The sequence below is a fragment of the Acomys russatus genome, chromosome 22, assembly GCF_903995435.1.
Source record: "Acomys russatus chromosome 22, mAcoRus1.1, whole genome shotgun sequence".
Lineage (NCBI taxonomy): Eukaryota > Metazoa > Chordata > Mammalia > Rodentia > Muridae > Acomys > Acomys russatus.
Genome location: NC_067158.1, coordinates 58,754,059 through 58,767,145, shown reverse-complemented (window position 1 = coordinate 58,767,145; position 13,087 = coordinate 58,754,059). Strand labels below are relative to the sequence as shown.

The 13,087-nt window shown below is 34.5% G+C and overlaps 1 protein-coding gene across 1 annotated transcript in view; it reads left to right on the top strand.

The window, feature by feature from the left end:
- Gabra2 (gamma-aminobutyric acid type A receptor subunit alpha2) overlaps nucleotides 1–13,087 on the top strand; it is a 126,901-nt gene that overhangs the window by 73,997 nt on the left and 39,817 nt on the right. Inside the window, exons 5-8 of the mRNA XM_051164856.1 lie at nucleotides 4,692–4,912; nucleotides 6,499–6,581; nucleotides 11,594–11,737; nucleotides 12,707–12,859. Coding sequence (XP_051020813.1) covers nucleotides 4,692–4,912; nucleotides 6,499–6,581; nucleotides 11,594–11,737; nucleotides 12,707–12,859 — 601 coding nt within the window. The remainder of the gene's footprint in view (nucleotides 1–4,691; nucleotides 4,913–6,498; nucleotides 6,582–11,593; nucleotides 11,738–12,706; nucleotides 12,860–13,087) is intronic.

Here is a 13,087-nt window from a genome sequence, read left to right as displayed (position 1 = left end):
TTTGCTTCTATTTTAGTGAGCAGATATAATTCTTCAGAAATTGGCTATGAGCTTTGAATTATAATCAGTGTAGTCAAGCACTAAAGAATATGCCATCTTTACTCCTTTAATGTGTACTTGAAATTATGTTTATATAACAGGCTGTGCAGAAGAGAGTGATTTTCTTGTTTGCAGGACATATTATGGAAATAACAGTAAAAAAAATTTGCTGTGTACGTGGAGAATTTTAGTGTTTGTAAAATTATTGTAGGTGTACTGCATACTCTTTTTGTTGTTCTACCCCTAGAAAGCATAGAAACAGGAAATTGCTTACTTTATCTATTACTACATCCAGAAGTATTTTCACCTAAACCTAGGTCTGTATGGATTTTCTGCTCTGCATTGTTACTCAACCATCAATTACATTTCTCTCTTATTTCACTTGTAGGAGTGCTAAACATGTGCATGTCCTTTTCTTTTTCTTTCTTCCTAACTGTGCTTTCCTTGTACGCATCCAACAGTGGCTGCTAGCTCCTGGGTGGTGATACACATTTGTAACACCTATCCACTAATTTTAGATGTTTGTCTTCACATTCCAGATGCTTAGTTTTCAGAATGACGTGCTATTTGCAATGTCTTTGCTTTGTTGTTAAATAATGTTTAAAATTAAGCTTAGCTTTAAACATGGTGCATGTTCTGACCCTTGCCTCCTGGAGGAGGATGAGAAACAAATACTCAAAGCCAAGCTGAGCTGCCCCTTTGTTCCTTTGGGATGGCGTGTGGATGAGCCAGTAGTTATCTGCTCCTCAAAGGCAAATCTAGCTAAGACCAACCTGAGAACAGAAGAGATGCCCCATTCTGCTTCATGACTGTGGGGCCAATAACAAGGGGCTAGTCTTTAAAGCTACAGAATTTTCTGCACTCTGTAATCCTAAGATTTCCTTAATTGAAAACCAGTTTACATGGTTGACATTTTCTATTTTTTTACTCTGCGGGTAATTTAATACTCTCCCTATACTTTGGATGTACACATACACATGCACACGCACACACACACACACACACACACACACCACATCCAGGAATGTATTTCCTTTTATGATTCCTTTTCTATCTATCTATCTATCTATCTATCTATCTATCTATCTATTTGTTTTCATCACTCACCTCACTCATGAGGATACTATGTTTTCTCTTCTAGTGTCATCATCTCAATTTTCTCTATTAAAAACAATATATCATGGGAGTGTGCCACAATAAATGTCAGTGAACAGAATTATAAAATATGGTGACAGCTAGTTTGTAGAACAAACATCTTTGTCCTTAAATCTTTAGGACATTTTAAATTCTTTTTAGTCCCTTTTTAAAAATACTACTGGATTAAAATAAATTATAACATAAGCATAATAAACTAATATATTTGAAAGTATAAAATACAGTCATAATGTTTCCAATATAAAATTGAGAAAAGCCAAAATGGAAATTCCCAAGTATCTGCAATTTGACAGTAATAAAAGTATCTTTTGTTTCATATGCAGGGTAATATGGTAGATGAAAGCCTAAATGTGAAAAGTGGAGGTAGCTCATTTTAGACAAATACTATGAATATATCTATGATAGGTTGTATACCTTTATGTTATTTATTTTGGAGTTATATATCCCCACAGATGCTGTATAACATAAAATAAATAAATTGCTTTTATACTGCTATAAAATGTAGGCAACATAAAATAGAAACTAAGCAAATGAAACAAAGCCACAATTTTTTCACCCTAGGGCTTTTTATGATATAAATATGAAGTATTACAATCACTTTAGAAGACTGTTCAGCAGTAACTATTAAAGTCAAGCTGCACATGCCATGCAGTCAAGCAATTCTGTCTATATATAATACATAGAAAAGTACATCAAAAAAACACTGAGAAAAAATATTCATAGTAGCAATATTCCTAAGAGCCCAAATAGGAAGCAACTAATATTTTCTGTATATGATAGAATTATAAATGATTTGTTTTATATTTATACATTAGGATGCCATTAACAGTCACCCAAAACTCTCTATAAGGTTGGAGAATCATCTTTAGCCTTGTGGCCCAACATATCTGACAGACATATTTGTGAGGCAGGAACTATTGAGGACTTGCTTACCTTGTCTTGGCAGAGTTTAGCTGTCGACTCTGCCTGCATCTAAGCTTGCCCATTTTTAGGCAGAATTCTGTCTGTGGAAAAAATGAAGACATTTTGCCCAGTGGCTTGTTTGCCACATTTGAAACCATCTCCATAAGGAGGTTCATTTATGCTCACCATCCTCTTTGAGGTAGGCTGGGTATTGCCAGGAGTTAAACTGTCTCAATGTCAATGAATATTTAAAATAATAAAAACATTTTAAAATGCCTTATTCTGTATGTCTCTGAGGTTTTTGAAGACCTTATCTATCTATTTTACCTTACCTTTTTGTATAATCATATCAGGAGGCACCCTTGAATAATCTTTCTGATAAACATTACAAGGTGATTGCAATACTATTAACTAATTAATTTGTGTGTGAGAGATGATAGGGAGGAGAAGAAGAGAGAGAGACAGAGACAGACAGAAAGAGACACACAGAGAGAACTCACATGAAGGTTAGAGCACAAGCTGCAGATTTTTATTTTTACTTTTACCATGTGGGTTATGGAAATCTAAGTGGTTATTATCAGTCTTGATGGCAAGTTTCCTTATGCAGTTTTGTAATAATTTTTAAGACAATTTTACAAGTGTGAAAGCAAGATGTATAGTACATATGAATGTCCTCATCCCATTTTGGAAAACTTGTAAGATACTTGGAAGTCAAAGTAGCATACACATTGTAGTGATGGACATCACCTTCCAAGATTGCAAGGCTTTGAAGAGGAGAAAAAAGACCAAATTCAGTTCCAGGTGATCACAGAAAAATATAGTTCTCAGCTCAGGCATGTCCAGAGATTGCTGTGTTTGGGAAATGGCAGGGAATGCAGGTTATCAGCATTTACTAGAATGAAACAACTTGAGCCTGTGGGAGCAGGGGACAAAGGTGCTCTTCTTGTTGGGTGGATCTGATGGGAGTGCTTGTTATGCCGTGAAGTCTATTTCTAAGCCATCCTCTAGCTCTGTGCTTTGAACACTTCCTTTTTCAATGGTTTCTAGGATAAGCACTAAAGAATCTCAGAATCATATAAAATCTACTTTAATTTTCCAAAAGTTGAAAACTTAAATCTGAAGCATTATGCAAAACTTTAAAACATCCTCAATTTTTCTTCAAAAATTAACATGTTTGGGAATTTTAGATAACACTATTGGAGATCCTCGCATGAATGTTTATCATAAAGCAAACACATTTTCATCCGGCTTTACCATTTCCACTTAAATGAAATTCCACATTAAAAAGTGATTATTTAGGCTACAGAGAGTGCTGGTAAGATTGCATTATGGGATATTTCACTGAGTGTTAGGAGTATAGCCCAGAGCCACTCGTCATCTCTTGCTGATGTTCTGATATGTGTGTGATTCTCAATATCACCACCCAGTCATTTCAGCGGTCATTAGGCAACTATTAGTTGATTTATACTAGTTCAAATAGTATATTTCTTGTAATAAGAGTCTTCTTAAAAAGGTGCTTATTTTCAAGCATATGATGATTTGGCTTTATTATACACAGTAGATTGTTTCTAGTTTACAATTTGAGGTGCACAATCAAGCGTTTCTATTATTCATGTGCATCTGCACAAACATATAGACAGTGGCAAAAACTACCATCCAGCAGATTATTAGCAATAATAGTCACTACTGTAAATATGTATTTCATCTAAAAATGTGTGTGTGTATGAGAGAGAGAGAGAGAAAGAGAGAGAGAGAGAGAGAGAGAGAGAGAGAGAGAGAGAGAGAGAGAGAGAGAGAGAGAAGGAGTGAGGATGTAATAGGGAGAAAGGTCAGTGAGAATGGAGGAGGCAGAGTTCCCTTAAACTAAAGTATTGCAGACTGATTAATAGAGGAATCACAAGCTGGTGTGTATGAGTTTGTTAAAGCATGATTCACGTGAGAATTATCTGAAAAATTCAAATTCTAAGTTATCTAATCTTGTTAAAATTCTTATATCACAACTTATCTAACAATTATTTACTACGTTTTTAAATTCATCATTTACCAAGACATACTTGTCTAGCATTATAATGTATCATTGTTAAGAGTCATATTTTTTAATTTTAAGGACTTGATATCAACACACTATGATGGCTCTGGCATATCTGACAATACATTAAATAGCTGTTTCTTTTTCTTGTTTATTTATTTATTTATTTATTGCTTACTTATTCATGCTACTGCAAAGCTACCTTCTCAATCACTCTTGGAACAATCTAATACTTACGCATGCACCCCAGGCACTGCCCTTAAATGATGCACCACCTAATGCGGGTATTTTGAAAGAGTGTTCAGCTGAGAGGGGAAAGAGAAAATAAAAGTTGTTCTCTTTTTCTCAAGAACAGGAAGCTAATTATGTAAACAGACACAGTCTACAAGACTGTAAAAAGCAATATTTCTTGATAACCTAAAGACCTAACCTTTATGAAGTCTGCACATCTCTCAATACAGTTTCTGTAAACTATTCAGAATACATTGTCTCTCGAATTTTTATAGAGTTTTATTATTTCTAAAATATTTACTGTTTTAAAAGGAATTGTAATTTTATGTTTTAGGAATATACAATAGATGTTTTCTTTCGACAAAAATGGAAAGATGAACGTTTAAAATTTAAAGGTCCTATGAATATACTTCGACTTAACAATTTAATGGCGAGCAAAATATGGACACCAGATACCTTCTTTCACAACGGGAAAAAGTCGGTGGCTCATAATATGACAATGCCAAACAAGCTGCTTCGAATCCAGGATGACGGAACACTGCTGTACACCATGAGGTACGTTGGTATGATAGGTTGCAAATGGCCCTAGGAAGTCATGCTTTTAAAAGCTAGGGAAAGCATGGTTAAATATTAGCTCCAGTGGAGTATTTTCCTAAAACTACCACCTAGCTCATGTTCTGTTTCATTAAAATGTGAGCATATAAGTAAGATGTATTGAAAATAAATTTCATTTTTAAGTTTCAATATTCTTTTAAATGTTAAAATTGATAATTTTACATTCTTCACACTTTAATTATATTTTAATTTAAAACATTTTACTATCTGACCGTAATTTGTTTGCAAAAGCGTGTAATTTGCTTTTCTGTATCCTAGCCAGTAGCTTATCCAATATTAAGTGATTTTAAGAATGTATTTTAATTCATATTACCATATTTTATGTATTAAGTAAATTGGTTAGCTTAAAACATGTGAAATTATTATTTTGTGATTAAAAATAATCATAACACCAATTTCCTGAAGTTTATTCTTTTTTGAGAATGTAGAAATATGTGTAGTTGTTGATACTTACAATTACATTTTAGGCACTCTCATGAATATTTTAAAATAAGTTAATTTTATTACATAATAACCAAAAATGTTTAAACCTAGCAAGATAATGTAGAATTAAGAGTTAATGTTTAATGAAGGATTTGAATAGTAGGATCCTGCCATCTGTTGTGTATGCATTCAGACATCATTCCCTGTGCATTTGGTTTCTTAGAACATCATACGAAATGTTAAGTAGTAGATTTTATGGAGTAAAGTTCTTTAACTGAGAATTGAGGACTGATTTCCAGTCCTGTAACGCAATGGGAGCATTGTGTTATTCTTTTTCCTGTTTTTAAACTATAAAGCTTAGATGTTACAACCTTAATGACTTTATGCTTAAACTATTTACACCTAAAGATTAGGGTCTAAAGATTACATTACGTTAGCAACAGTTACAGAGGAGTCTAATCAAATGCTGTTTGAAGCTTATGCCAGAGTTGTCCGAAGACCACCCATTTCTCAGCTCATTTAGAACAGACTTTCTCTTGAACTCAGTTTAGCTCCTGTTTATTTACTTTGCTTTTATATGAAATGGAAATAATAGGAAGTGTTCTTCACAACAGATTTTATATGATTACCCTTTACTATATTATATTCAAATATAAAAATATACTTTTTACATTCATGGATTTGTATCCATAATATAGCAAGAAATTCATGTAAGCAATGTATTTTTAGGAGAAATACCAATCTATCTATACTTGTATCTTTTTCTAAACACACATCTACCTATATAAACACAAGATATTAGAAAATTGCATAACTTTAGGGAAACATATGCTAATGTAACACATCAACTTTTCTCTATAATTGATGAGTTGATGAAAAATATTATCTTTTCTAAAATAGAGCATTAAATGTCTTCAGCTATTGAATATTGACAGTGATGTTCATAGCAAACTATTTTTCAAACATATATATTTTATTATTATTGTGTTTAAACCTTTTCAAACTTAATTTAAGGCTCTAATTCTATTTTAAAAAACAGTACCAAGTGATTTATCTTGACTATAAAAATGCACTTAAATCAAGAATGGAATTTTGGCTTCTAGGCTTACAGTTCAAGCTGAATGTCCAATGCACTTGGAGGATTTTCCAATGGATGCTCACTCATGCCCATTGAAGTTTGGAAGCTGTAAGTATAAGGACAAAAGTACATGCTTAAAAATCAATAAAGTTATCAGTCGGCAACATCTCTGTTGGATTGTGCAGTTTCTTCTCATATTATGGGATGCTTCATAGGATGCTAATAGGATACAGCAGAGAAAGCTATGGTAATTGCCCTCAAAGAGCTGATTGGAATGTCCTATTGTTCACTCAAGTATTTTAAACCTTTCTGATTTTTTTTTCAGAATTTAAATAATCATCTCCTTTTATTATTATTATTTTTTAAATTTTTATTTTATTAATTTATTCATATTACATCTAAATGGTTATCCCCTCCCTTGTATCCTCCTATTCCTCCCTCCCTCCCATTTTTCCCTTACTCCAATCCCCTATGACTGTGACTGAGGGGGACTTCTTCCCTCTGTATATGCTCATAAGGTATCATATCTCTTCTTGGTAGCCTGCTATCCTTCCTCTGAGTGCCACCAGGTCTCCCCATTCAGAGGAAATGGTCAAATATGAGGCAGAGATATCTGTAGAGAAAGCAAGCCTCAACAGATATCTCCTTTTATTATTAATAAAAAATCCTATGTTTAAGTTGATGCATAAAATTAAATCAGAGCTGTTGTAGAGTCAGATCTATAACTTATTCACATTTTCTCCTTGTGCTAGCATGTTATTGCAAAATAAATTATTTTTCATCTTAGAGTGAATAATGTATGACAAATTCTGCTACTTGTTCCCCATTGGCCTGTTACAAAGGTCAGAGAAAGAGATGAAGCCTGTGCAGTGGTCTATCTTCCACTGACTTGATGGAAGAAGTCCTTTTTCTCCTTATAATATATTTAATGAAGGTGACAGCTTTGGATGGTTACGTACCAGTATCTTATGTGCACATAGAATATTTATAAAACTTTCTGTGCCTCTGGAAATTCTCTAGGTCATTAGGCTGTATCTTATACATCATGCATTCACACCATGGAAAAATGGAAAGGGCAAAGTCAGAACACATGTCTGGGCCCACAGGTCAATCCCGGCAGGTTCAGGATTAGCTTTTCAGTGCAGTTAGGTGGCAGCCCTTCTGTCTGCGCATGCCTTCTTCCCTGACCTCTTTAGATACTGTGCTCTTTCTGACACACAATTTTTGTGCATTCTGAAAAGGCTCTTCTTTTTCTTGTTAAATAGAAAGTCCCATTTCTAAACTGATCAAATGTATTACTGATTGAGGAAGAGTGTATCTTCTCAGAACGTACAAACTCAGTGAAAACAGAATGGCCGCCGATATAATAGAGATTCCTCTACTGTTTTGAGGGCGACCATTTGTGGAGAGGTTCTGGCTTGTTTGCTTCGTGTACCCTTGTAGCAGGTGTCAGTTCTCAATTTTCTTTGAGAGCATCCTCTGGACTTAACCAAAAGCCTTTTTTCTCCCTTAATTGTCATGGGAACTTCAAAACTTGCCTTCCTTCCAATATTATTTAAGATAGTCAATCATGTTATACAACGTAAACACAGTGTTGAGAAAACCAGAACAGATGCAGCAGAGAAACTCATTTGCATTGCATAAGTGACATTAAAGAGAAACTTGAAAAGTCTTGGCATCAAAAGGAATTTATGCAAGATGCTGTAATGATATAGGAAGGACAGTGTTTTCAGTAGATGAGGTATTGTTACTATGACATCAGATGTCGGTGGCAAGATGCCGCAATACTGAAAATGAAATCCACTTGTTTGGAAGTAGTTTATCTCAAATTAAAAGCTTCAGAGAGTGCAGCTACAAAGTAATGGGATATAGGATGCCTAAGATAAGTATAGTTTGTTCAATGCAGAGTGCATCTGGTTAACGTACAGTTTTTGTTCCTTACTCATCTTCTATGTAACTATGACGTTTAGTTTGCTTTTTTTACGTTCATATCTGACACATTGAAGAAGCAGTTTACTCATTCTTGTATTTATCTTTGTGTACAGCAAGTGCTTGCAGCATCTGTGCTAGCAGCATGGACAGCAGTGGGAAGCGAGAGAGCAACCTTAACATACTGGCACAGAAAACATTTGGCAGAGGCAACTATGACATTATCTTCTAGTTATTTCTTACTCTCTTTTAGAAGCACTGCCACCCTAAAAGAATTGAAATTCTGGAACTTTATCATTTTCCCCAAATAAAAAAGCATCCTTTATGTACTTGTGCATTTCAAAATTCATTCTTGTCTCACTCCTACCATCTTACATCTTTATATTTTTAATGTTTCATTTGACTTGAAACTTCCTGAATGTAAGTATAATGCTATTCTGTACATTAGCTTTAAAAACTGAAAATTTACATTTTTGTATAAAACTTGATAGTTTAAAATGATTTGGAAATACAGTTATTGATTACCAAGTATTAAATCAGTGATTATAAGTGTGCATAATACAGACTAACATTCAAACATAGACTGTAAGAATAAATTAAAATTGCTATATGAAATATGGGATTTATGTGGAAATTTAAAAAGCAAATTCCTTCTTTTTTAAAAAAATGTTTTCCTTTATTTTAAAGTGTGTGTGTGTGTGTGTGTGTGTGTGTGTGTGTGTGTGTGTGTGTGTGTGTGTAATGGTAAATGCACGTGAGTGCAGATGCTTACAGAAGCCAAAGAAGGCATTGGGTCATCTGGAGATGGAGTTTCAAGGATCTGTTAGGCCGCCCAGAATGGGCGCTGAGAATTAAACACTGGTGCTTTTCAGGAGTGATGCCTGCTCTTACTTGCTGAGCCACGTCCCTACCCTCTCCTCTTGGTTTATACTTTATTGATAAATATCATGTGGGCCTCCTCGCTCACCCATGCGTCTGAGTACAAGGGAATGCCTCTGAGGTGCACAGCATTACATATTTCATCTCCTCTCATTAAATTAAACAATATTCAAAAGCAGACCATATTGATTAATGAACGAGATGCCATAAATGCTTTTTAGTAGACATATAGAGGACCATCTATTTTCTATTACATGTTTGTGGACTGTTATTAGATATGCAGATTTAATGTAATTTACACAGTTGGCATAATTGTTAATTTAACAGGAACAAATTGAGCATATTTTCAGAAATGAATCAGAGATGGCCTTTTTCCATCTGTGTCTCATAATTTGTAAAAATAATATCTCAATTTTATATATCTTCATGTCTAAGGTAATATGAAGTTTCTAACAATGTTTGCTTGATATTTTTTTATTAATTTATTCTTGTTACATCTCAATGGTTATCCCCTCCCTTGTGTCCTCCCATTCTTCCCTCCCTCCCATTTTCCCCTTATTCCCCTCCCCTATGACTATGACTGAGGGGGACCTCCTCCCTCTGTATATGCTCATAGGGTATCAAGTCTCTTCTTGGTAACCTGCTGTCCTTCCTCTGAGTGCCACTAGGTCTCCCCCTCCAGGGGACAGATTTTTTTTTAAAGTTGTGCAGCAGTGGAAATGCTGTCGTAAAAAGAACCAGTATGGTTATGAATGCAGGGAAACAAACCAAGCAAGCCATTTGATAATCTACAAATGAGTGCTTAGTTAACTACATTGCTAACTTATGATTTAATGTTTACAGTGGTATCACAAATGATTATTTAATTGAAATTAGTTAATTGGCAATTTAGACTCTAGAAAGACTGGAATTTACTTGTGCAAATATATAAAAATTTCTCTATGAAAATATGTACAAACACATCCATAAATATGTATGTATATCTATACTAGTTTTTAGAATCCTATTTCAAAAATTGTTTTATATAACATAATTTATTTGAGGAAGCATAAATCTATGTTTAAGTATAAGGAGCATTTCACTGATATTATTAGTAGCCGTATTCAGAAAGCCATATAGCAGTTAAGAGACCATAAATCTAATGACAAGCTTACATACTAACATCTGCTGTGTTGCACCTGATTACTTGAATAGAAATAAATTTTGGTACAGACCTTAGCTTGAGTTCAGTAGGAGGACCACCTTTGTACCCTGGTATTATATGCAAAAATTTACACAAAACAAAGAAACAGTTTCAAATGTCATGAGGAACAGAAGGCAGGGTTAATGCTAGGGAAAAACTGGTCCTGTTTTCTTTCCGGGTTAAGAATGTCACTATCATGTTGTTATGTCTCACAAGCAGCCCTATAAACAACAGTATAAATAGGTTCTCCAAAGCTTGGCAGTAGAGCAGGAATTTTCTTTATCTTTGTTAACAATTGTGAAGTGACTCCCAGAATTGGGGTTTGGGTAGTGGGGAAGGGAATCTCACCTGGTCCAAAAGAGGACACCAAAGGGCAAAGGAAATATCAGCATAGAAAATTACTAATGAGACTTTTGTTTAACTCCAGAGGTAACTTACTTCTAATGTTTTTCATCTTTGGTCAAATACAATGAGGTTATGTTTCCTCTTTCTGTTAATCATTAGCTGGAATCTACACAAGTGCATTGGTGTTCATTAGTTAGCTTATAAGTGGATATGTTGGAAAATGAATTTACAATGTCATGGTGCTATATAATATTCTGATTTTTAATGTCTACATTAGTTCTTGCGGCCCTAATTAAATTCTTTCATTCATAACTAAAATCACTATCTCTTAACTCAATAAGTTTATGTTTAGAAAACCAAATATTTTGGATTATAATTTTGCCTTTATGAGTGGTCACTATTTCAAAATAACCTGTGTGACATCTTCATTTCTTGTTTTCACAACATCTACATCTGCTACTTTAGGATCTGGGGAGTGTTATAGCCATCTTGGGAAACTGTGACTTTTACTGTCTCTAAAGAGAAATTCACTCATCACTTTCTAAAATGGTACCAAAGAAAATATTTCTATGTACATGATTGGCCATCCTGCTCCTCTTCATCCATATACTTTCAACGTTAAAGATTCAAATGATTATTTTCCTCTAAATCTGTGATCATTAAATGTTAATTTGTGAGGAAGTAGGGATTCTATTGAATTTAAATTGTAGATCATTCTGTTAGTGTTTCTCATTCAATAGTTCTCATTCAAGTGCTTTGAAAATTTGTTCCTCGTTCCTCACAGATGCCTACACAACCTCAGAAGTCACTTATATTTGGACTTACAATGCTTCTGACTCCGTTCAGGTTGCTCCTGATGGCTCTAGGTTAAATCAGTATGATCTTCTGGGCCAGTCAATTGGGAAGGAGACAATTAAATCCAGCACAGGTTAGTAACATTTAAAAAATAAATCTCATGCTCCCCTCCAAAAAAAAGAGTGCTAGGATAAAATCATTAAAAAAACATATCAGTGATTAAAAACACTTTAGCCTTGCGTTCTATAGACTAGTGACACAAATTTCCTGGTAGCTCTTGAGACATTCATAATCTTGGGCCACTTTTTTACTGAGTCAGGTTCTGCCTTCTAACAAGATTCCAAGGAGCTTCATATATGTGAACAAGTTTTAGAAACCATGTCTTAAAACAAAGAGACTGCACATTCAAAATATTTGTCTTCTCAAGTCAGTCAACTTTAGCATTTATTTTCAGAGTACGGATAATAATTTATCTTGTTTTATCATTTTTTCTCTCATTGTGGATATTTTATGATTATTCTACTCTTTATCTGAGGCTGTCCTCAGTGAAGAAAAAGGCAGCCGTGCAGACCAATTATCTAACACCTGGCAATAATTAAAATCATAGGAGAGAGAAAAAAAATAAAACAAGGTAGGTATGAGAAGTAGACAAAACTGACCGAAGCAAATTGCAGTGGGCATAAAGCCAAGAGACAGTCAGAAATTGTGACATAATTAAAAGTGGAAAAGCTGGGCTGAAAGAGCACTGTCAAGGATGAGACATGGTACCAGTGCTTAATGCACAGGAAGGATGGTGCTAAATCAATCAGTGCAGCAGCCAATAAGATCATTTACTGGGGGAGTCTTTAGATACCTGCTGGGGAGTGGGCATGACAAAAAAAAAAAGAAAAAAAAAAGCATGACAGTGCAAAACTGTTGATACTCTGTAATTCTTTGTTAAATATTCTTGTTCTAATGAAGCATTTCTAGTTTTCATGGAATGTATGTGATCCTTTCTTTTTCTTTTTCCTTTTTTTATCAGGGACTATTCTTCTAATCATCTCCAAATTGTCCTGACTATTGACAATTACAGTTCCTTACGCTTCTTAAATTCTCCTTCCAGGTGAATATACTGTAATGACAGCTCATTTCCACTTGAAAAGAAAAATTGGGTATTTTGTGATTCAGACCTATCTGCCTTGCATCATGACTGTCATTCTCTCCCAAGTGTCATTCTGGCTTAACAGAGAATCTGTTCCTGCAAGAACCGTGTTTGGTGAGTGAACGCCTGCAGTACAGCACATTTTGTTCAGTGTGCTTCCCAAAGTTTCTCTCTCTTGATGCTTGTCACATCAGTGCCTTGTGATGTGTAGTGCAGAAAATGTTGGTTCTGGTTTATATATGAGAAAACAGAGGCACAGAGCTGTAAACTGTAATCAGTACCACATGGTTAGTAGGTGAATAAATTATTCAAATATGTTGGAACTACAATTAGTTATTTGGG